We start from the raw sequence: 23,989 nt of genomic DNA on the forward strand, positions 1-23,989 counted from the left end.
ATGAATTAAATTTCATAACAATTAATGAATTATCTGAAGAAAGGTTTTAGAGGCAGTGAAGTAAAAGAATTACAGAGGGTACACAGAATATGGGAGGATAGAAATAGGAAATTTTGGAGGTAGTTTGGTTATTGTTAACAACTAGCATGACCATAGGAATAGGTTTTGGGCTGAGATGGGAAAGAGGCCAAGAGTATTGGGAGACTTCTCCCTCGATATATCACTACCACAGATGATGACAGGAGTAATGGTAGAAAAAGACTGAGTGAGGCATTTAAGTCTTCTTCTTTTTTTTTTAAGATTTATTTACTATTTATTTGAAAAGCAGAGTTAGAGAGCAGCAGAGGCAGAGAGAAAAAGAGATTGATTTTTCACATGCAGGTTTACTCCCCAAATGGCCACAACATCCAGGGCAGAGTCAGAATGAAGCCAAGGGGCTGGTGCTGTGGTGTAGCGGGTAAAGCTGTTGCATGCACTGCCAGCATCCCATATGGGCACCAGTTCAAGTCTCAGCTGTTCCACTTCCCATCCAGCTCTCTGCTATGGCCTGGGGAAGCAGTAGAAGATGGCCCAAGTCTTTGGTCCCCTGCACCCATGTGGGAAGACCCAGAGGAAACTCCTGGCTCCTGGCTTTGGATTGGCACAGTTCCAGCCATTGCGGCCAATTGGGGAATAAACCAGTGCATGAAAGACCTCTCTCCCTCTCTTTCTGCCTCTCCTTTTCTCTGTGTAACTCTAACTTTCAAATAAATAAATAAATGTTAAAAAAAAAAAAAAAAGAATGAAGCCAGGAGTTTCTTCTGGGTCTCCCATGCAGGTGCAGGGAGACTTGGGCCATCTTGTACTGCTTTCTTAGGCACATTAGCAGGGAGCTGGATCAGAAGTGGAGCAGCCAGGACTCTAACAGGCACCCATATGGGATTCTGGCACTTCAGGTGGTGGCTTTACCTACTGTGCCACAGCACTAGCCCTATGGCACTTAAATCTTCAATTAACAAGGGGGAGTGACTAACAAGACTAACAAATTTATACAGCAAAGTAGATTAATAGATATTATGCTTTCATGACAGGAACTTGGGGGAGTCTGGGGTTATTGAAGGAGTTTTCAGTAGTGGTCCAAAAGCTTAAATAAAAATTAAGGAGAATCTCTTCCTACTTCCAAGGTGCAGTGTCACAAGGCTTGTAAGGATAAAATAGCCTCTATCTGAATCAACAAGAAGCAGTCTCTAGAAGCTGCTGGGATGTTCAGAGAAGAGGAGAGGGATATAGATCTACATGTTAAAAAATAGGACAGCAGTAGAGCAATACCTTAAATGTACAACTCAGTGCTCCTTTGTGTACCACAAACTGTTGTTTCCCACAGAACTTTTCCGACACCAAATACATGGTGTTTTCCTTCATGTCAACAACCAGTTCTACAACTCTTTGGATATTGGCTGAGTGTCCTACAATTTAATTCATCTCTGACACTAAATACCTGAAGTTGTCATCAGATCGCACAACTTAGGGAATCAGTCCCACAATATTGCCCCGCTTTAGGTGCCAGTTGGGAGTCTCAGGACTCCCGTTTTCATCAGTCAGTTACAAACAGATCAAAAGGTTCCTGTAACCCTCCCTTTGGGTTTGATAATTTGCTAGAACGACTTAGAGGATGTTATGGAGACTTCGTTCCAAAGGTATAATCAGTTATTAACTCAATATCCAGCCTTTCCCCTCTGCCTCAAGATTGGAGAGGGAGATCTCAAAAGTTCTAGGCTTCTCATCAAGGCTTGGTCTTTCTGGAAACCAGCTCCTGCCTGAGCTATTGAGGGACCCAACAGGTGTTTCCTCATTCTAACAAAAGAGGCTCCTATCACCCAAAAAGTCACAAGGGGTTTAGGAGCTCTGTGTCAGAAACTGGAGTCAAAAGCCAAATATCAGAATAAAAGATTATCTTATCACCGTCTATGGTTCAGGAAACTACAAGGGTTTTAGGAACTGTTTGTCAGGAATCAAAGGCACAGATCAAAATCAAATATGTACATGTAATATTATATCATATTATATTCAAATATGTAATATCTATATTTGCCACACTGTGTAATGTAAAAAATTCTTCTCAAATGAAAGAAATTAAATTTCTTTAAATTCTTGATATCTTGATTTTAACATGGAGTTTTTTTAGCCTTAAAACAGTGGTTTTCTTTCTTATTTTTATTTTTTGACATCTAATCCTTACTTTTCTCCTTTTTTTTTCTGTAGCAGACAGTATGAAACACCCCTTGAAGGCAACTTAATTAATCAAGAGATCATGCTAAAACGGCAAGAAGAAGAAATGATGCAACTGCAAGCCAGAATGGCCCTCAGACAGTCTCGGTTGAGCCTGTACCCAGGAGACACAATCAAAGCTTCCATGCTTGACATCACCAGGGATCCATTAAGGGAAATTGCCCTAGAAACAGCCATGACACAAAGAAAGCTGAGGGTAACTTGATTTTCAGGTTATGACATCTACACTTGCTCTCACAGGGAATTGTTAGGTAAAAAAATGCTGTAGGTATGCTAAAATTACATATAGGTCAAATTGAAATTCCATATTAGTTTCCACTAGGATTAAATATCTTGTTGGTTGATATTAAAATACTTAGCTGTTTTCATTTTTAAAATAACATTAGATGGCTTTATAGTGTCTTAGCTGTCTATTTTAAAAGTCTGTTTATGGGCCGGCGCCGCAGCTCACTAGGCTAATCCTCCGCCTAGCGGCGCCGGCACACCGGGTTCTAGTCCCGGTCGGGGCACCGGATTCTGTCCCGGTTGCCCCTCTTCCAGGCCAGCCCTCTGCTGTGGCCAGGGAGTGCAGTGGAGGATGGCCCAGGTGCTTGGGCCCTGCACCCCATGGGAGACCAGGAAAAGCACCTGGCTCCTGGCTCCTGCCATCGGATCAGCGCGGTGCGCCGGCCGCAGCGCGCCGGCCGCGGCGGCCATTGGAGGGTGAACCAACGGCAAAGGAAGACCTTTCTCTCTGTCTCTCTCTCTCTCACTGTCCACTCTGCCTGTCAAAAAAATAAAAAAATAAAAAATAAAAAAAAAAAAAAAAAAGTCTGTTTATGAGCCTTGAAATCAGCTGGCTTTATTCAGTATTGTAGAAGGTTATTTTTTAATATTAAGCAATGTATTATCCCACCAATTGATATTTGAGATGGAAAGTTCAAAGTTTGTTCAGAAGCTCAAGAATGCTGTCAGATATATTTCCATCTTTCTGGTTTGTCATTCCCAGAATTTGGGCAAACATTTGCTTTATAGTTAAAAGATGTCTATATTCATTCACTCCAGCCATCGTGTTCTCACATTACAGTATCCAAAGACAGGAAGGAACTAGTCTGCATCTTACATCTTAGGGGGGAGATTTTTTAATGTATATATTCTTCTAATTGGGCCTATATATCACCATATTCTTACCTACTCTGGAGATTATAAATTTATCATCACCAATTTGTAATATTACTTTAAAATAATTTTTAAAATTAAAATAATGATAGTAAACTTGTTATAACCTACAATTTTTTTTTCTTTTTGATATAGTACTTTGAAAGTATATTGCCCTATACTGGTTTTGATTTGAGTTTATTGCTTTAAATTATATTAGCACATTTTTATGCTCTGATCTGAAGTTTAGGATTCAAACTTCCTTTAGTATTCTAAGGAAAAAAAAGTTTTTTGGTGAAAATTACATTGAATTATCAACTGGAATACATGGATTTTATTCCTTATGATGGTGTCTTATGACATTATTTAAATTGTTAAGCCTCTTTATGCCTCAGTATGCTAATTTTACAAATATGGAATTAGGTTGCAATTTATAAGACACTGTTCAATTTTAAAGTGTTTAGATTTCAATAAGATATAACTGAAAGAAAGATCAATAACACTTCATGGTTTATCATTATAACCAATACTTATGTCAAAATTAAGTAACAGGCAGTATACCATACAAAATAGTTTGGGCTTCCAATATAAAAACTAAGTTAGCAGCATAAATGGTGCACACATACACTCACACAAACCTATTTCCTAAACCAACAGCTTCAGAGAGCTAATCTGGGACCAGTGATTCATGAACTGTAGATCGTACCTTTGCAGTGTGTCACTTTTCTGTGCCATCTCCTTGAAAAATCTCTGTTTACTTTGCAGACAGTCATTATTTGGCTATTTGAAAGTAAGCATTTTTTTCATCAGAGATATACTATATTAACAATTAGATAATTTCAACTACTGATCATTAAAGGAGTGCCTTGCATTTTTTCCTAAAAGGAGCAGGAGCTCACGTTTTTAGGCTGAAAAAGGATGCTAGTATTTGGAGAACAGTTTCACAGTTGAATTGATATTTTTTCCCAAAGCATACATTTTTAGGTTTTTTTCCCCCATTTCCTTTTGGTTCAGACACATTTTAACTTGTTCATGCATGATCTGTGCATCCCATGACAAACCTTTTTTTTTTTCCTACTGTTTCTGTTCTTGTTTAAAGTCTGTCCTGTCGGTTCATTGACTATTAACAAACCCTTAATGTTAAACTTTTACTTAAATGATATCTCTCACGTGTTACACACCTGGTTAGTTTGATAGAATTCCCACTGCAAGCAACTAGACGAGCTGCACAACCAAATGTGAAAGCCAACAAAAACAAAACTCCAGTAACTTCTGTTAGTTTACACACACATACACACACACTTGTCTTTGGACTCAAGATTAGTCCTGTATTCATTTTAGTTTCGCCCATTTGGACATGATCTTTCAGTCTGTTCTCAGTCATTGTCCAACCTGGAGTCCAATTTGCTTTAAGTTATCTCCTAAACTAATAGTCCCCTCTTGGCTAAAAGAAGCAGACTCTACTTTGCCCATCTCTTGAGTCCCTCCCACCACCATTTCCTTCTAAATGGCATTGACAAGATCAGAGGCTATGTAATATCTGTACTATGTCTTGTTACTCTCTAAAACACAAAAGCACAGGGTCTCAGGGTTCCAAAATCATGATTTCTGATAGATATGTAGATTTTGTAGGCAACAAGTAGCTGTCCTTTAACTGTAACTCATTTTAGATTGAATATCACCCTCTGAAACAACGAGATTCTCTTTAGTCACTTCACACAGTAGCAGTACTAAGCCTAATCGTTACATGAGCTGGATAGCCATGATTTACTTTAAAAATTAAGGCTTTTGGCCGGCACCGCGGCTTACTAGGCTAATCTTCCGCCTGAGGCGCCGGCACCTTGGGTTCTAGTCCTGGTTGGGGCGCCTGTTCTGTCCCAGTTGCCCCTCTTCCAGTCCAGCTCTCTGCTGTGCCCCAGGAAGGCAGTGGAAGATGGCCCAAGTGCTTGGGCCCTGCACCCACATGGGAGACCAGGAGGAAGCGCCTGGCTCCTGGCTTCGGATCGGCACAGTGCAGAAGGAAGACCTTTCTTTCTGTCTCTCTCTCTCACTGTCTAACTCTGCCTGTCAAAAATAAAAATAAATAATAGATAAATAAATAAATAAATAAATAAAATAAAAATAAATAAATAGATAGATAAATAAAAGAAATTTTTTGTTAGAACTTAATTTAAGGCATGTTCCATTCCTATTTTGGGGAAACTCCAATGTTTTCTTTATTGAAAGTTTTTGCATTTGTTTTTGGTGACCTAGCTAATATCTCGTAACTTCATGTGTAATTTACTACTATTACATTATTTTCCTTTCAAGGAAAGAACTAGAATAAATAATAAAAGCTGTTACTTCTATTTGTGTGATTTGTAGAACTTCTTTGGCCCTGAGTTTGTGAAAATGACAATTGAACCATTTGTATCTTTGGATTTGCCACGGTCTATCCTTGTAAGTATTAAAACCAATTTGTGTCAATCTTAGAAAATAATTTGACAGTTTTCTGTTTAAAAACAAGTGAAAATTCTTATGATAATTGTTTTAATAAATGCTTTTTTTTCTGATTGTAGACCAAGAAAGGGAAGAATGAGGATAACAGAAGAAAAGTAAACATAATGCTTTTGAGTGGGCAGAGACTGGAACTGACCTGTGATACCAAAACTATATGTAAAGATGTGTTTGATATGGTTGTGGCTCATATTGGCTTAGTGGAGCACCATTTGTTTGCTTTAGCTACCCTAAAAGGTACCAAGACATTTAAATTCAAAGTATACTACAGAAACTTGGCAATAAGCTAACCTCTATACTTATTTTTTTTAAGGTTTGCTTTATTTATTTGAAAGTCAGTTTGGGCCTGGCCAAAGCCAGGAGCCTAGACCCAAGGATTTGGGCCGGTTTGCTGCTGCACTACGATGCCAGCCCCTCTGTAACTGTTTTCATGTCTGGCCTCATTTGGGGAGATATTAACTAAATGAGCAAGTTAGCCTTGAAAAGTTGCAATGAGTTAGGAACTCCTTTCCTCCTCCCAGCTATGTACATTTTTTATAGCTATGTTTATTATTATTTTAAATTTTCCCAATGATTGAAATTGAGTTATTTCATGTATCTTTTTTTAAGATTTGTTTATTATATTTGAAATGCATAGTTACAGAGACAGAGAGGTAGAGACATAGAGTTCTTTCATCACTGGTTCACTCCCCAGATGGCTGCAACAGCTGGAGCTGGGCTGGTCAAAAGCCAGGAGCCAGAGCTTCTACCAGGTCTCCTACATGGGCACAGGGGCCCAAGCACTTGGGCCGTCTTCCACTGCTTTCCCAGGCTGTTAGCAGGGAGCTGAATCAGAAGTGGAGCAGCCGACACTGGAATCAGTGCCCACGTGAGATGCCAGCACCACAGGTGGCAGCCCTTCCCACTATGCCACAGTGCCGACCCCCGTTTCACGTATTTTACGCATTCTATCCTGAACTGCATGACTTCTACTACCATATCAGTCTCAGTGCTCAGCCTCAGTAGAAGCCTCTCCACCTTAACAGAGTTCCCATAGCTTTCACAGGCTCTTTGAGTTTAATCTTCTCTAATAATCATTGTATTTAGAAATTACTCTTCAAATTTCAGAATCCTATTTACTCAAAATTTAATTTATAAATTTTAGACAATAACGTGCCATAAATGACAATTGAAAGGTAAAATAAGTAAAATGAATCTGAAACTAAATTGTGATAATGTCTTTATTTGAAAATAAATGTTTCCTTTAACATAGTGCATTAAATTCTTGTACTTTAAAAATGAGTAATTCATTTTGTACAATATCCAATAAGTACTAAATTAGTAGCAACTGAGGTCTATTACTTTACTAATTTCATTTTTAGACTAATCAGGTAACACTATGTGAAGATATTCAACTAATCACAATTTCTATTTACAATATATCTAATTACTTAAATATTCTGGAGAAAACAGATTTCATTAAATAATCATTTAATTTGGAAAGAGTTAGTAATAAGTTATGGGCTTATAAAATAAAAATACATAAATGATGACTCATTCCTATTATGCTTCACCTGATAGCTCAATAGTAGTAAATAATAGCTAATATTATTCAGTGCATAAAATTACCTTGTTTAATCAAGTGTTTATATCCATTACATCATTTGAGCCTTACAGCAGTCTTATAAAGCAAGAATTATTACTATATTGATTAGTCAGACAATAAGTTGATATCCATAGAGAAAAAATATAATTTATTCAGTGTCATACAGATGATACATCATGTGACCAGGAACTGAATCCAGGTCTATCTTTAGGGCCCCATTCTTAAAAGACTAAGCAATATGGCCTCTTATCCCTGTACCAGGCTTTAGTGCTCTGTGCCATCCTTCTTAACAATCTTGTTTTATTCCCATATAATACTGTTTTGTGTAAATTTGACCCCAAAATGAAGATATCAGAAGAGAACATTAAAAGTATTTTTATATGAATGTTTTTCTCATTCTGTTTTAGATAATGAATATTTCTTTGTTGATCCTGATTTAAAATTAACCAAAGTGGCCCCAGATGGATGGAAGGAAGAACCAAAGAAAAAGAGTAAAGCTACTGTTAATTTTACTTTGTTTTTCCGAATTAAATTTTTCATGGATGATGTCAGTCTAATACAGTGAGTACATGAAAGTTTCTCCTTCACTCTTTTTGGCATTTCCCTATATTGACTCTTTAGCTTACTGATACTGAATTTTTTTTATTCCACAATAATGTCTTTATCCCAAAAGAAATACAGTAGTTCCTGCTTATCTGCAATTTCAATAACCCACATTCTATTGTAATCTGAAAATGTTGAATGAGGAATTCCAGAAATAAACAGTTTTAAACTGCACGCTGTTCTGATTAGTGAGACACAATCTTGCATATCCTGCTTTGTCCTGTCCTGACATGAGTCATCCCTTTGTCCAGCATATCCATGTTGTGTATGCCACCCCCCTCAGTCATGGAATAGCCCTCTCAGTTGGCAGATCAGCTGCACCACCATGTCATGAAGCTTGTGTTCCAGTAGCCCTTATTTCTTTAACAATGGCCCCCAGAGCACAGGAGTAGTGATGCTGGCACTTGGATATGCCTAAGAGAAGCCATAAAGCGTTTCCTGTAAATGAAAAAATGAATGTTCTTAATGTGAAAAGCAAATCATCTGCTGAAGCTCCCAGGATGCACGGTTAAGTAACGGTGTTAGTCTCCTATTGTGCCTAATTTATATAGTATCATAGGTAGATGATAGGAGAAAACATGGTACATACAGGCTTTGATGCTATCCTTGGTTTCAAGGATCCACTGAGGATCTTAGAACATATCTCCTGTGGATAAAAGGGGCAACTGTATTTCCTTCGACTTGGTTTGTTGAACTCTTGTGCCTTAAAACTTAAAGAGCTGGTGTTGTGGCATAGCAGGTTAAGCTGATGCCTACAACACCAGGATACCATATGGAAGCGCTAGTTAGAATCCTGACTTCTCTGCTCCAGCTCCCTTCTGATGTCTTTGGGAAAGCAGCAAAAGATGACCCAAGCACTTGGACCCTTGTCACCCACACGGGAGACCAGATAGAGTTCCTGGCTTCTACCTTAGGCCTGGCCTAACCCCTGCTATTGCAGCCATTTGGGGAACGAACCAGTAGATGGAAGGTCTCTTTCTCTTTTTCTCTTTCTCTTTCTTTCTTTCTCTTTCTCTTTCTCTTTCTCTTTCTCTCTCTCTCTCTTCCTCTTCCTCTTCCTCTTTTTCTCTTTCTCTTTATTTCTCTCTCTGTGTTACTCTGCCTTTCAAATAAATAAAATAAAATTAACTTAATCATAAATCATCTTGGAAACTAAATTTATATGCTAATAATAAAAATTGCCCCAAGATTCAAATCAAAAGCCTAGATGTTTCTGTGTGTTTGTTTACTTTTTTTCAGACATACTCTGACTTGTCATCAGTATTACCTTCAGCTGCGGAAAGATATTCTGGAGGAGAGGATGCACTGTGATGATGAGACTTCCTTATTGTTGGCATCTTTGGCTCTCCAGGCTGAGTATGGAGATTATCAACCAGAGGTAGGATTTGGTTTTTCCTCCAGAACCACTTTTTTTTTTTCAAAGATTATTTATTTGAAAGGCAGAGTTATACAGAGAAAGAAGGAGAGGCAGAGAAAGAGGTCTTCCACCCGCTGGTTCACTCCCCAGTTGGCTGCAACGGCTGGAGCTGCGCCAATCCAAAGCCGGGAGCCAGGAGCTTCCTCTGGGTCTCCCGCATGGGTGCAGGGGCCCAAGGACTTGGGCCATCTTCCACTGCTTTCCCAGACCATAGCAGAGAGCTAGAACGGGACTCGAACTGTTGCCCATATGGGTTGCTGGCACTACAGGCGGTAGCTTTACCCACTATTCCACAGTGCCAGCCACAGGACCACTTTTTAATTGATGTTCTTTTCCTTAGCATAATTAAGTTCTAAACTGGCTTGAGGTGTGTGATGTTTGGATCTGAAGAGTTTTGAGATTTATTTGATGCCTCAGAATGACCAAACTCCTTATGTACATTGCTTTTATGAAATCATACTGTTTTAAAATGATCCTATTTTGGAGCTGGCTTGGTGGTGCCGTAGTTAAGCCGCTACTCATGACACCCACATCACATATTGGAGTGCCTGGATTTGAGTCCTGCCTCTGCTTCAAATCCAGCTTCCTGCTAATGCTACCGTGGAAGACAGCACATCATGGCTCAAATACTTGGGTGCTTACCATCCATGTGAGAGACCTGGATAGAATTCTAGGCTCCAGGCTTTAGCCTGTCCTAATCCCAGCCGTTGTTGGCATTTAGGGAATCAACCAGCAAACAGAAGATCTCTCTCTGTCTCTCTCTCTTGACCCACATACCCCACCACCACTCTGTTTTTCAAATAAATAAACTTTAAAAAGGAGTTTAGGCAAGTTCAGAGTTGGTGAACTCAAGGGGCTTCCATAGCCTAGACAGCTCATAGCAAGAGTCTCGGGTGATTGCTGATGTCATAAATAAGAGTGCCAATTGTTAAATCAACAACGGGAGTCACTGAGTACAGGCTCCCCATGTAGGATCTCTGTCCTTAATGTGTTTTACTATGAAACTTAAAAACAACACTACTAGTCAAACAATGCCCTATACCTTGTGCGGTTGTGTGAGTGCAGCCTGTTGAAATCCTTGCTTAGTGTATACTAAGTTGATCTTCTGTATATGAAGGTAATTGAAAATGAAACTCGATGAAGGGCAGGATGGGAGAGGGAGTGGGAGAGGGGAGGGCCGCGGGAGGGAGGGAGGTTGGGGGGGAGCCACAACAATACAAAAGTTGCACTTTGTAAATTCACATTTATTAAATTAAAAAAAATAAATAATAAAAAAAGGAGTTTAGGGATATATAGCACTTACCTCTCCTTCTCCCAGGTTCTGACTAACAAAGACTAGACACAGTGGTTATTAGCCAAATAAAGATTAGAAGGATCTTCTACCTTCCACACAGATCCACAGAGTGATGGGCTTGGAACCTAGCAGAGCTCACTCCATGGACAACTCACTGTCTATTCAAAGTCTAATATTTCTAAACACAAGCAATCTAAGAGGAAGCAAGGGCCAAGAGACTGTGCCACTGCAACAGCAACCTTCATACTGATCCTTAACTCTAGTGACATGAGATGTTTGAATGTCACTCTCCTCCAGCTAGCCAATCAGGTTTGTCACTCTGCCTCATTGAAGGAAAGAGAAAAACTGATGCATTTCTTTTGAAACTCATTCCTCAAAAAGAGAAGTAGAAATAAAAGTATTTCCTCTGTTGGCCAAGGCAAGGCCTTTAAGATAGGAGCAAGAGGGAAGGTGCAATACAGTAAAGGGCAAACAGTTATTACCAAAGCATTCTCCTCTCTAGGTTCATGGAGTGTCTTATTTTAGACTGGAGCATTATCTGCCTGCCAGAGTAATGGAGAAACTTGATTTATCCTATATAAAAGAAGAGTTGCCTAAACTGCATCATACCTATGTGGGAGCATCTGAGAAGGAGACGGAGTTAGAATTTTTGAAGGTAAGCTTTCAAAATTACAAACAATAATTTTTTTTCCAAAATAAGATATGTTGAAGGGGTTAGGCATTTGGCAGAGTGGTTCAGATACCATTTAGGACGAACACATCCCAAGCAGTTAAGTACTTGGGTTTGAGTTTTACCTCCGACTCCCGATCCCAACTTCCTGCTGATGCACACTGTGAGGTGACTCAAGTACTTGGGTCCCTCCCATATGGGCGACCCAGATAGTGTCCTTGGCTCCTGGCTCTAACCTGGCCCAGCCCCCACTGTTGCAGACATTTGGGGAGTGAACCAGAAACCAGGGAGTGCATGTCCCGAATGGTATCTGAACCACTGTGCCAAAACTATGTTCACACAAAAATATATGTTCAGTGTTTGTAGCAGCTTTATAGCTACCAACTAAGACAAAAATGTCCCCTTGTGTTGCTTTTACTCAATCTCCTCCTTAACCACTAGCTCCTGGAAACTTCTGATTTGCTGTCTATTATCATAGTTTTTTCTTTTCTTGGATTTCATATAAATAACCATGCATTCTTTTCCATCTTTCTTCACTTGGAATTAAACCCTTGAAATTCAGCATTCTATGGTATCTATCAGTAGTTTGTTTTTTTTTTTAATTGCTGAATAGTTTTCCCTTGTACAGATATGGAACAATTTGTTTATTTTTATTAGTTGCCAAATTGTGGTTGTATAAGTGAGTCCCAGTTTATTTGCTTTACTACTCGTATATCTTCTTTACTGATCTGATAAAACTTTTGTTCATGTTTGTATCTCATTATGTCTCCATCTCTGGAACTAAATATTCTTTTATATTGTAGATATAATTCTTTTATCATATATGTATATTTTACATATATTTATCTCCCAGCCTGTGGATTGCCTTTATTTTCTTAACAATTGACTTTTGATGAACAGGTTTTTTTAAAAAAATTAAATGTTTTCTTTTATGATGAATGCTGTTTTCTCCTGTGTTTTCTCCCTTTTCTTTTTCTTAAAAATTTATTTGAAAAGCAGAGTTAACAATGGGGGAGGTGGAAGGGTATCTTCAGTTCATTGGTTCAATCCCCAGATAGCCACAACAGCTAGGGGTGGAGCCTGGAACTCCATTTAGATCTCTCCATGTGGGTGGCAGGGGCCCAAGTACTTGGGCCATCTTCTCCTGCTTTCCCAGGCACATTAGCAAGGAGCTGGATTGGAAGTAGAGCAGCCTGGACTAAAACCAACATTCATTTGGGATGCCAGCACTGTGAGCAGTGGCTTAACATGGTATGCCACAACACTGACTGGGCCCTGAGAAGCAAGTTTCTAATGTTAATAAAGTTTAAATTATCAACTTTTTCTGCTGTGGCTCATGCTTTTTATGTAACATCTAAGAAATCTTTACCTGGGGGTTGCACCATGGTTCACTTGGCTAATCCTGCACCTGCGGTGCCGGCATCCCATTTGGGCACCGGGTTCTAATCCCAGTTGTTCCTCTTCCAGTCCAGCTTTCTGCTGTGGCCCGGGTAGGCAGTGGAGGATGGCCCAAGTCCTTGGGCCCTGCACCCACATGGGAGACCAGGAGGAAGCACCTGGCTCCTGGCTTTGGATCGTTGTAGTTCTGGCTGTAGCAGCCATTTGGGGAGTGAACCAACGAAAGGAAGACCTTTCTCTCTGTCTCTCTATCTGTCAAATAAAAAAAGAAGAAAAGAGAAGAAAAGAAATCTTTGCCTAATCCAATGTCATGTAGATTTTCTAAGTTTTGTACTTTTAGTTTCTGTATTTAAATCTCAGGTCCATTTTCACATATCAGGTAAAGTAAGGTTTGAGATATTCTTTTTGCATCTGAATATGTTTTCCCAGCAAGAAAAGAATTTACTTTCCACATTAAACTATATTATTACAAACTCTATATCTTTACATCACCTTTTGCCAAACTGTATCACTATGGTATGGTTTTGTTCCATTAGGTCTGCCAAAGACTGACAGAATATGGAGTTCATTTTCATAGGATTCACCCTGAGAAAAAATCACAAACAGGAATTTTGCTTGGAGTCTGTGCTAAAGGTGTCCTTGTGTTTGAAGTTCACAATGGAGTTCGCACGTTGGTCCTTCGCTTTCCATGGAGGGAAACCAAGAAGATTTCTTTTTCTGTATGTCCATTTTAACCTCTTTTAAATATATTAATTGGTATTAGCAGTTTCCATTGTAACATAATAAACCGATTTCCCTTAAGTACACTTTAGAACCTACCCTTCAGTAGGGCCAAAATGTCGCAATACTATTTAACTCTTCCTTCTGAGTTGAAGGAAATATCTTTGGGATTTTGTTTGTTTCTGATTTTCTCAGAAAGTAGTTTTGAAAAGACTGCTATATATTCCTAGCTGGTTATGTGCCCAGTTAACTTCAGTTAAATCACAACCAAGCTGAATTCCCTGTTAAGTCAGAACTTATTCTCGTGATATAAGTTCTCACATGGAAACCCCTGGTAATGTTTGAAGAGGAGTAATTAACTCCAGTGAACCTTGTCTCCCTTAATAAATCTCTCACAGACAGTGTTATTTGATTGTTCTCAGAGGTTCAGAGATTTATTAGATTTATTTATTTATGAACTTGTCCTTTGACTTCCTGCAGTTTTTATGTTCTAGTGTATACTCTATAGAAGTAAAGTTAGAAAATGATTTTTGTCGCTCCCCCTCTTCGTGGAGGAACGACACAGAACCCTGCGCTGTTCTTTCGTCTGCTCGGCCCTCCCCGGGTTTGCTGCTGGTTCTTCCCGGGTTGGCTACTGTCCCTTCCACCTCCGTGGAAGGGCGGTTCCCCCTGCCACATTCCCCACTTCCGCAGGGGAGTGGCACACCGCCGGCCGGCTCTCTCGGGGGCTGCACAGGTGTTCCCTTAGATGTTCCCTCTTAGATGTTCCTGGTGCATGCCGTCTCTCTCCTCCTTTATAGTCCTCCTCTGCCAATCCCAACTCGGCTGCCCACACATCGAGTACGCTGCTCTCCTCCAATCAGGAGCAAGTCCTACAGTTTATTGGTTGAACTGGAGGCAGCTGTGTAGAAGCTGTTTTCTTCTCTCCCAGCGCCATATTGTGGGAGAGCAGATGCATAGAATAAGTCTTAATTCCAGTAACTTAGTCTAGTCCGGGTTGCTCCCCACAGATTTTTAAGAAAAGAATGTATTTATGGAAGATAGTGAGATATAAAGGCATATTTTAATTTTGGACATAGTTGGAGTATCTGAACATTGAAGTGCCCTTAGAAAACCCCAGATGAATTTAAAATATGTTCAGTTATTTGTTTTCCTAGTGGTTCTCAGGGACTACTGACACCATTAGTTCATACATGAACTACTGAAATACAATCTCACTAGAACACTATTTATAAGAATGTTGAAGTACCCTGGATAATATCCAACCCACGGAACTTTGAAATTAGTTCTAGACCTAATGGTTAGTTGGTTGATTTCCTACAAAACCTAGAGGTATCATTAAGATTACCAAAAAATAATATATTCTCAAGAAATCCCAGACTGCCCTCATCATCCCAGGATTGTCAAGGCCAAGAAATTACCTGGGTTTAATTTGCCATTCAGCAGTTAAAATGCTGGTGTCTGTCTGAGGGAAACGTTAGATAAATTAAGTACAAGGCACAGGTCAAATAATCATATTGCATTAAGCTCCATGTCACTTGGCAAGCTACCACAGGAGCCCCCATTTGTAGTACTAACTGTAATTGGCTCATTTTTAAAGGTCTGCTGTAACAGAAAATAGATCGTATTCCCATGCAAACTATTCCTGTATTTAACAGCACAGTTTATTCTGGAGTTGTTTCTCTAGCCAAGAGTTCTCCTTTGTAACCATCCTTTTCCATCATTAACTTCAGAGGAGATGGAAAAAGTCATGCTTCAGCCTTTTCATCTCTCACACTGAGTCCCCTCAAGCACATTTCTTGTCCAGCTCCTCAGTTAACACTGAGAGATTATCTAATTTTTTCTCATTTGTTTCAAACCTGTGTATCGTTCATAGTTATTAAAATATCTAATATCACTTTTCATTATTATTTTAGACTTGTAACCTATCCTTGGCCTTTTTTGAGGGTGTACCCCTTTGGTGCCTCTGTCTGTTTTATTACAGACACCAGTTCCAGAGTTCTCTTGTCTAACAGACTAAGGAGATTCAGTTTTTCCATATTTAGGCTTCAATCAGTGAATGAGCTCTACAGCTGTGGCAGTCAATGTCCTTACAAATTACTTAACAGCAGTTAATGGTATTTTTAATAGAAAAAAATTCCCTATTGAAGAGTTACTAGATATACTTATGCTAATCAAGATACTAGTTTGGTGTTACTATATTTTTAACTCCTCTGTAACACTTGATGGTTTCATTTTTTTAACAGAGAAGACAAGTTTAGTCCCAGAGATTTCATTAACAATATTTAACTAGAATTAAATAATGTTTGTTTTTATAGCATTGTTATAGTCACAGCTGGATTCTATTTACTAAATGTAGTACTGGTTTTCTTTTTACGGCTGTAATATGAAGATTCTTTAAAGTGATTTTTTGTAGGTAAGAAAAGTCATTTTTAAAATTTCTAAATAAGGCCGGCGCCGCGGCTCAATAAGCTAATCCTCTGCCTTGCGGCGCCGGCACACCAGGTTTCTAATCCCGGTCGGGGCGCCGGATTCTGTCCCGGTTGCCCCTCTTCCAGGCCAGCTCTCTGCTGTGGCCAGGGAGTGCAGTGGAGGATGGCCCAAGTCCTTGGGCCCTGCACCCCATGGGAGACCAGGAGAAGCACCTGGCTCCTGGCTTCGGATCAGCATGGTGCGCCGGCCGCAGCGGCCACTGGAGGGTGAACCAACGGTAAAAGGAAGACCTCTCTCTCTCTCTCTCTCACTGTCCACTCTGCCTGTCAAAAAAAAAAAAAAAAATTCTAAATAAACAAAACCAGATATTATGAATATAGCAGCTGCATGAATAAAGTTTGGGTAATACTTTATCATATCTTTTGTGAGGCTGCTGAATTTGCCCTTGCTGTGCCTATTTCTGCACTGGAAGTAAAGACAGGAGGCACAAAGCAGAGAGAGTAATTTGCGCAACAGACTGGACTTAAGCAATTCTCCGGAGACATTACTCCTGGACCCTAGCACATGGAATGCTAGTCTTTTAAGGCATGTGGATCACCTCCAAGCCTCAGCACAAATTTTGAGATGCCCTCTTATGCAAGAGATAGTCATTTTTCAAGAAACATCAGAGACATAAAAACTGGTTAGCTATTTTCCTACTTTTTCCGAATTTATCAAGAACTGCCATCTCTAAACACCAGTGCATTTCATTTCTCAGTGCAGCAGTTACATTATCCAGTACCACTCCATTCCCACATTTTCCTAACTTCTCACAACTTCTATCCTAGCCATCATCCCACCCAGGTATACTGGACTTGCTATATATATTAATTTTAAACATTCTTGTTGAATTTCAGTTTCTACACACAGGGGAATAGAGGACATACAAGGGAGCTTCAAAAATGTTTCTGGAAATATAGAATTAAAAGATAATATGCATTTCCATGAACTTGTTGAAGTCCCCTGTATTTCTTTTTCAAACAGTTTTGGTTTTTGTAAGCATTGTTATAACCTAAAAATGCCAATAATCTCAATAATTTCCCTTGCTGGAGACACGTTTATAATTTTCTTAGGCTGTAACTGTTAAAAGTGGTAAAAAGTAGGCCGGCGCCGTGGCTCACTTGGCTAATCCTCCACCTGCGGCGCCAGCACCCCAGGTTCTAGTCCCGCTTGGGGTGCCTGATTCTGTCCCAGTTGCTCCTCTTCCAGTCCAGCTCTTTGCTGTGCCCTGGAAGGCAGTGGAGGATGGCCCAAGTGCTTGGGCCCTGTATCCGCATGGGAGACTAGGAGGAAGCACCTGGCTCCTGGCTTCGGATTGGTGCAGCGCGCCGGCCGTAGCAACCATTTGGGGGGTGAACCAACAGAAGGAAGACCTTTCTCTCTGTTTCTCTCTCTCTCTCACTGTCTAACTCTGCCTGTCAAAAAAAAAAGTGGTAAAAAGTATTATTTTATTTCCTGAATTTTTAGTAATTATACAGGAGTGTATTTTCTATGTTTATATTAGAAGTAGGTCAAGTAATATCCATGCCTAATATGGGGAATATAAATAATATTTATAATATTAATCCTAGGAAATCATCCTAATAATGAATAATACTGTTTAATATTGTAGAAAAAGAAAATCACATTGCAAAATACATCAGATGGAATAAAACATTCCTTCCAGACAGAAAACAGTAAAGTATGCCAGTACCTGCTGCACCTCTGCTCTTCCCAGCATAAGTTCCAGCTACAGATGAGAGCAAGACAGAGCAACCAAGATGCCCAAGAGATTGGTAAGGAAAAGACTATTTCAGAAGGCTCCAGGTTATATGCATTAGTTTTACCACAAATTTTAAAAGAGCTTCTGTGTTCAGTTAAAAAATATATACAGTTTAAATGACTGAATCAAGTCCATAAAGATGTCACAAATGAAGCTGAGGTTCCAATTTCATGTTCATTTTGAAAAAGTAACCCAGGTCAGTCAGAGTATATCTCATGAAATATCTATTTTATATGTACAATAGACTAGTTAATGTAGATATTACAAAATTTGGTCCATGTTCTGTACCAACAGTGAACTTACACACTTTCTGAGAGGACAAGACCAATGAATATGAAACAATAATGCCAAATACAAGGTTTGAAACTTTAATTATCTCATTCAGACTCCCAAGAAGAGAGCGGAGGTTAGAGTACTGGAGAGTTGGCATTTGAATTGGATTTGAAGGAGAAAAATAATCTAAGTAGATTGGAGATAGACAGAGAGGCTTTCCAGGTGAGGGAAAGAACACAAGAAGCAAGGTAGAGGATGCAGGCAGTGAGGTGGAGGAATATGCACCCAGGACAGTGAAAAGATGTAGTTTTGTGGATGGAGGGTTTATCACCTGTTTATTTAGTGTACGTTCCTGTTCTGAGATTGAGATGAATAATCGCAGCACTGAATATAAGTGGTCAGGAAGATGGTTTCACAGACTTTTGAAGAGGAACCAGCAGGAGAAACTAATTCAGCTGTAAAAAAATAGCTCAGTCAGACCTGAAGTAGTTACAGCTTCCTCTGCAAGGCCACACGTAGATTAAAGTTACACAAAATGCAGTTCTTCACAGTAAATGCTGTAGACTCAAGTGAAACATTCTGGAGGATGATTTAAAAATTTATTGACGTAGCACTGATGACCGTATACCTCAGAACTCTATGAAAACTTGCCTTGAACTTTCTCACACTCCAAAATCTTACAGAAAATAGTTTCCCTATAGGATCAGTCTGCTGTGTTGGCAGCCTGTGAATATATACCTTTCAGAATTGAGTTGGGAGTGGGAGGATATATGCTTATTTAATGTGAATGTTCCAAGAAACTGAAACTTAGAAAATCATAATCTTTGGCAACTGGGTCCCGTTTTCCTCAGAGATGGTTTTTAATCTACTGAAATATAATCATTGCTGTAAACCAATTTCATTATGATATTTCTTTCCCTGATTTCCTATGTTAAAATGTGTATGCTCTTATATATTTCAAAGTATAGTGAAATATTAAACCTATTAAGGCTCTTGGGATTCCCACTTGGACCAATTTTTATTCAGTAGAAATGAGAATTGAAAACCACGTCACTATAGATACAGTGAAAGGAGTCAGAAGACAAAAGTATGAAGCCAGCCTTTGGATCTCAACATTGCTTCTACTACAAGACAGGATAGTGTGATAGTTGAGAACATGAACTCTGAAACCAAGCTGCCAGTATTCTAACTTGGCTCTATTCCTTACAAGTTCTAAAACCTTGGGTAAACTCCTTAAACTCTGCCTTTGTTTCTCTATCCATTAAATAATTATCATAATGTTAATGCCTACATCATAAGGTTGTGAAGAGGAAATTAATTGATACATGTAGAACACTTTAAAAGTGCTGGTATAGATATTCATAATTTTATATATTATATAATAAATTACATATTTATATTATATAATATATTCTATATAATAATTTTTATTATAATCACCATCCATCTTATTTTACCACTACTACTAGCAGCAGAAGGTAATACTACTATACTATGTACCACTATACTATTTTTCAGCAGTAGTGGTGGTGGTAATGGAAATGGTGGTGGTAGCAGTAGTAATTGGATAACCTTAGTCTTTTTGGAATCTCATTTTCTTCACTCATTTAGAGGGAATGCTCTATGTATCTCAGGTTTACTCCTAGATTCACAACAGCTATGTATACTTGGATTTATATGTGAAATACTTTAGGATAGTAACTACCCATATTTTCCCCCAGATATTTTTTGAACTTTCCAAGGAATTATTTCCTACTTATAATGAGTTTAAACGGAACTATCTGCCTATTTAATTATCTGTACTAGACAATTACAAATAACTAATCTTATCTCTAGGATATTTATGAGACAACAAATAAATGTATGATTCTTCTCTAAAATCATAGAATATTGGTGCTAGAAAGAACCTTAAAAGCCATTAAGTCCAAATTTTTACTAACGAGGAAACAGGTTCAGAGAAGAAAGTGTCTGACCACACCTCATGATTCGAGGTCAGATTAGGCTAAAACCCTATCTATCATTCCTAATCCAGTATTCCTTCTATTTGATGAGCTCCCCAAGAACCAGTTTGCATGGAATTAAATGAAGATTAAAAATCACTTACTGAGAATTTACTATTATAAGTGCCAAATATGATAGGATAACAGGATAAATGAAGTTCCTCTCTTCAAAATAGCATACAGTTAACTTGAGAGATATAAGGAAGCACCAAATGATACAAGGAACTGAACAACAGCAGAAACAGACATTGAAAAGGGTGAATTGCTGGCTGAGTGTGGAACTAGGAAGTCTTTGAATTCAAATTGGAAACATTAGCATCAGGATACAGTCTCATTCCTATATCCTTTTCTTTATGGATGCTCCTTGCTGGAGTCTTTCCCAAGTGAATAGTAGTAGGACAGACAAGACAAGGGGATGACTTACGGTCCCCATATGCAATATGTTAAGTCCTAACCAAGAGTTGGCTGTGTGAATGTATTTGAATAGCATAAGCCCTGATATGTTCACAAAACAGACAAAACCTAAACTGAACTGGCTAGTCTTCTCGCTCCCGAAGTTTAGTCAACATTTTCCTTATAGATAAAGAAGTCCGCTGGGTATAAAGTCGGTTCTAGGTAATTAAATCGGAATAAGACTCCGTTTTGCATCTTTTGTTTAAAGACTGCTGTCAAAAGAATATAGAAATAGTGCTATCTGTTCCAGTAAACAATTACATATTTTAAGCTAAAGATGATTTGGGGAATTTTAAAAGTGTCATTTTAACTTGATGTCCACTTTTACTTCAGAGAAAGAATGTTGAATTAACTTTGTGATAATGAGACATGTTTATTAAATTTCATTATGATACATGAATATTAAAATTTTAAAAATGTTTTCTGATATGGTTTCTACCTAAGGTAAAATTTCAGTTCTTAATAATCCTGAACTAGAATATAAGTGAAATAGAATATACAGACCTAAGTCAATAATCATTTGACAGTTTATTGTTAAAAGGAAGTTTTCCAAGCAGTTTTGCACAGTGGTCAAGCTTTATTCCATATGGAGTTCAACAACAGGTTGCTACTTTCCAAGGGGGACCAAAGGGAGTGCCTTTTGTTGTGGGTTACTAAATACATGAACAACTAAATGGTACTTTAGTTACATATGATGCAGTTCTTTTGCTAACAGCCTCAAAAGTTAAAGTATCTAAATTTAGTCTCTTCTGAAGACTTTGCAAATGCATTCAGGAGTAAAAGGTATTTAAGCATTAAGAGAGCTCCAGCTCCCTAAGTCATGTTAATTTACAGATATCAAAACACCAAGAAGATTTATACTATTTCATTCTCCCGTGACTCTTTTGCCTCAGTTAAATCATGAAGTCAACAAGGTGGGAATGTGGTGCTGGTGTAATAGTGAAAAAATAATAGAAATAATTTTCCTGAAAAGCTTTTTTTTTGTGTGGGAAGGGATTTACAGTATTATTGAGAGATAATTCACATACTATATAATTCACCCATGTAAAGGATGCAGTTCAGTGGTTTTACTATATTCAGAGTTGTGTACCATTGTTACATTCTACCTTAAGCTTTTAAAAATCTAATAATCAAGAACTTCTCTGGGCAAAACTTTGGTTCCACACAACTTCTTTTTTAGGCGTGTATTCACCATATCCACCCATCCTGGTCTCACCTCCCTCACCTCATCCTTGGTTTGCTGATATTTTATCAGAGACACTAGCATGCTTGAAAATTTCTCTGTTAAATGTCATTCTCATTTCTTATACCCGTAAGGAATTTGGGGTCAACAGGCCTGAACCCCAAATATTATTGGATCCAAGATAATCATTAGGTGAAGAAGGAAAAACAGACTAAACTATGGGTGAGAGAAAACTAAAAGTATGGAGAGATGGCATGAAAAACAGGATCTTCAAACCTCCTTTTTAAAGCCCTTGATTGCCACACTTTGAAAGCTATCTGATTAGGGTGGCAAAAAAATGAATGAAAACTGCATGCTGTATTTTATTTATTAAAATAATTCTTCGCATAAAGATACTGCGGTTTTTCCATCATGTAAAGCAATCCTATTTCCTTGTAGAGAGAGCTTCGTTTAGGAGCCTGAATCTCCAAGCAGAGTCCGTTAGAGGATTTAACATGGGACGAGCCATCAGCACTGGCAGTCTGGCCAGCAGCACCCTGAACAAACTTGCCGTTCGACCTTTGTCAGTCCAGGCTGAGATTCTGAAGAGGCTGTCCTGCTCAGAGCTGTCGCTTTACCAGCCATTGCAAAACAGTTCAAAAGAGAAGAGTGACAAAGCTTCATGGGAGGAAAAGCCTAGAGGGATGAGTAAATCATACCATGATCTCAGTCAGGCCTCTCTCTATCCTCATCGGAAAAATGTCGTTGTTAACATGGACTCTCCACCACAAGCCGTTGTGGAAATGGTGGGAAAATCTTTTCACCAGATGGCAAGATCTGATACAGAATCTTTGGCAGAACTCACAAAACCTAATAAGTAAGAACATGCTGAACTCAAACTACATATATTTGTAAATTCTACATTTCATACATTTGTTTTTCTTTTGACATTTTATTATTTGCACCATATTTTTTTTTACATTGACACTTCCCCTCCTACCTTCCTTTTCCCTCTGTAGTTCAAAGTCTGTTGCAAGTTTAAATAGAAGTCCTGAAAGGAGGAAACATGAATCAGACTCCTCATCCATTGAAGACCCTGGTCAAGCCTATGTTATAGGTCAGCATAAACAAGCTTACCTCTTTCTCCCATACTTCATGCTCATAGTAAAGTGAACAAGATCATGTTAATTACTAAGAAATTGTTTTGGGTTCTGTGTCCTAATTGCCAAAGCCATGAATATAAAGTTTTAGAATAATGTGACATGCACCAAATTCCATCAAAAATTGATTTGCCAAGTGATTGCCTCATGGAGCAGGCCATTTCCTAGCTTCCTTTTGGTCACAGTAGCCATGGCAGTTGTTTTGAGAGGACCCAGATGGTCTTGTACTATTGCTTTGGATTTCTTCCTCTGTTCTTCACAGGCCCATGTGAGTGAAATCCAATATTCTATTAAGAAAGGTTTAGTTAGGGTGCTTTCAACTTAGCATAAGTGAAATTGTCTTTAAAAAGATAATTTTATGAAATGTGCTAAGGTTGACAAAATATAAATTCTTAATTAATTTAAGTATCTTCAAATTCTTCGAGGTAGTTGTGACTTTATAATTACATGCAGAAGTTGCGTGTGTGTTTGTAAATACACCCACAGTGCACTTTGTAGTTCAAGTGCCCTCTACCTTCTGCATCTTAAGAGGAAAGCTCAGTGGAGTCAGTCTTTCAGAACAGCTGTTTAAGCATAAATTATTTGAGCTATTATGACTCAAGGTACCTAACAGCCAGGGAGACAAAAGGGAAATAAGTACACACTCTTGTGTTGTACCAAATGATAGTTCTTAACCTTTGCCTTGACCCAAAGTTTGTTAATTTAGCCCTAATTACCCAAAGTTAAAAAATATTTGTTTGTCTTATAAGTAGGAGTAAATGCAATCAGAAGAAAGCTCTACATTATAGCTTATGAACATCTATGGAAAGTGACATTGCTTTATTGATGTAGGCTTCCACACCTTTCAGAGATTATACTATCATCAGTGTAAGTTAAACTTGTTAAAAAATATTTAGGCAGATTAAAAGCAAGATTGCATCCTATAGATAGGCCACCCTGTGTGTTGAAAATGGTCAGAGAGGCTGGTTCAGAAATACTTGTTAAAGAATGCTTGTATATAATGGGATCTCATAGATTCTAACCTATTTTCATTAGAAGAGCTTTGGACTATGTGAAAAATACATCATATATCAGAAAGACAATACTAAATACTCTATAGAAAAAACACAGATAAAAAAA

The 23,989-nt window shown here is 38.5% G+C and overlaps 1 protein-coding gene across 9 annotated transcripts in view; it reads left to right on the top strand.

The window, feature by feature from the left end:
* Positions 1 to 23,989, top strand: part of PTPN13 (protein tyrosine phosphatase non-receptor type 13) — a 241,934-nt gene that overhangs the window by 140,645 nt on the left and 77,300 nt on the right. For 7 of the 9 annotated variants that reach the window (XM_008267633.5, XM_008267635.5, XM_089303139.1 and 4 more), the window contains 10 exons: positions 2,242 to 2,464; positions 5,770 to 5,844; positions 5,964 to 6,138; positions 7,894 to 8,047; positions 9,329 to 9,467; positions 11,303 to 11,455; positions 13,405 to 13,587; positions 17,673 to 17,835; positions 22,170 to 22,587; positions 22,730 to 22,827. In XM_008267633.5, the coding sequence (XP_008265855.3) occupies positions 2,242 to 2,464; positions 5,770 to 5,844; positions 5,964 to 6,138; positions 7,894 to 8,047; positions 9,329 to 9,467; positions 11,303 to 11,455; positions 13,405 to 13,587; positions 17,673 to 17,835; positions 22,170 to 22,587; positions 22,730 to 22,827 (1,781 nt within the window). The remainder of the gene's footprint in view (positions 1 to 2,241; positions 2,465 to 5,769; positions 5,845 to 5,963; positions 6,139 to 7,893; positions 8,048 to 9,328; positions 9,468 to 11,302; positions 11,456 to 13,404; positions 13,588 to 17,672; positions 17,836 to 22,169; positions 22,588 to 22,729; positions 22,828 to 23,989) is intronic. The other 2 variants (XM_008267637.5, XM_008267638.5) reach the window with 1 other exon arrangement.

Source organism: Oryctolagus cuniculus, chromosome 8 (assembly GCF_051225735.1).
Source record: "Oryctolagus cuniculus isolate XC-2025 breed Fujian yellow rabbit chromosome 8, ASM5122573v1, whole genome shotgun sequence".
NCBI classification, from domain to species: Eukaryota; Metazoa; Chordata; class Mammalia; order Lagomorpha; family Leporidae; genus Oryctolagus; species Oryctolagus cuniculus.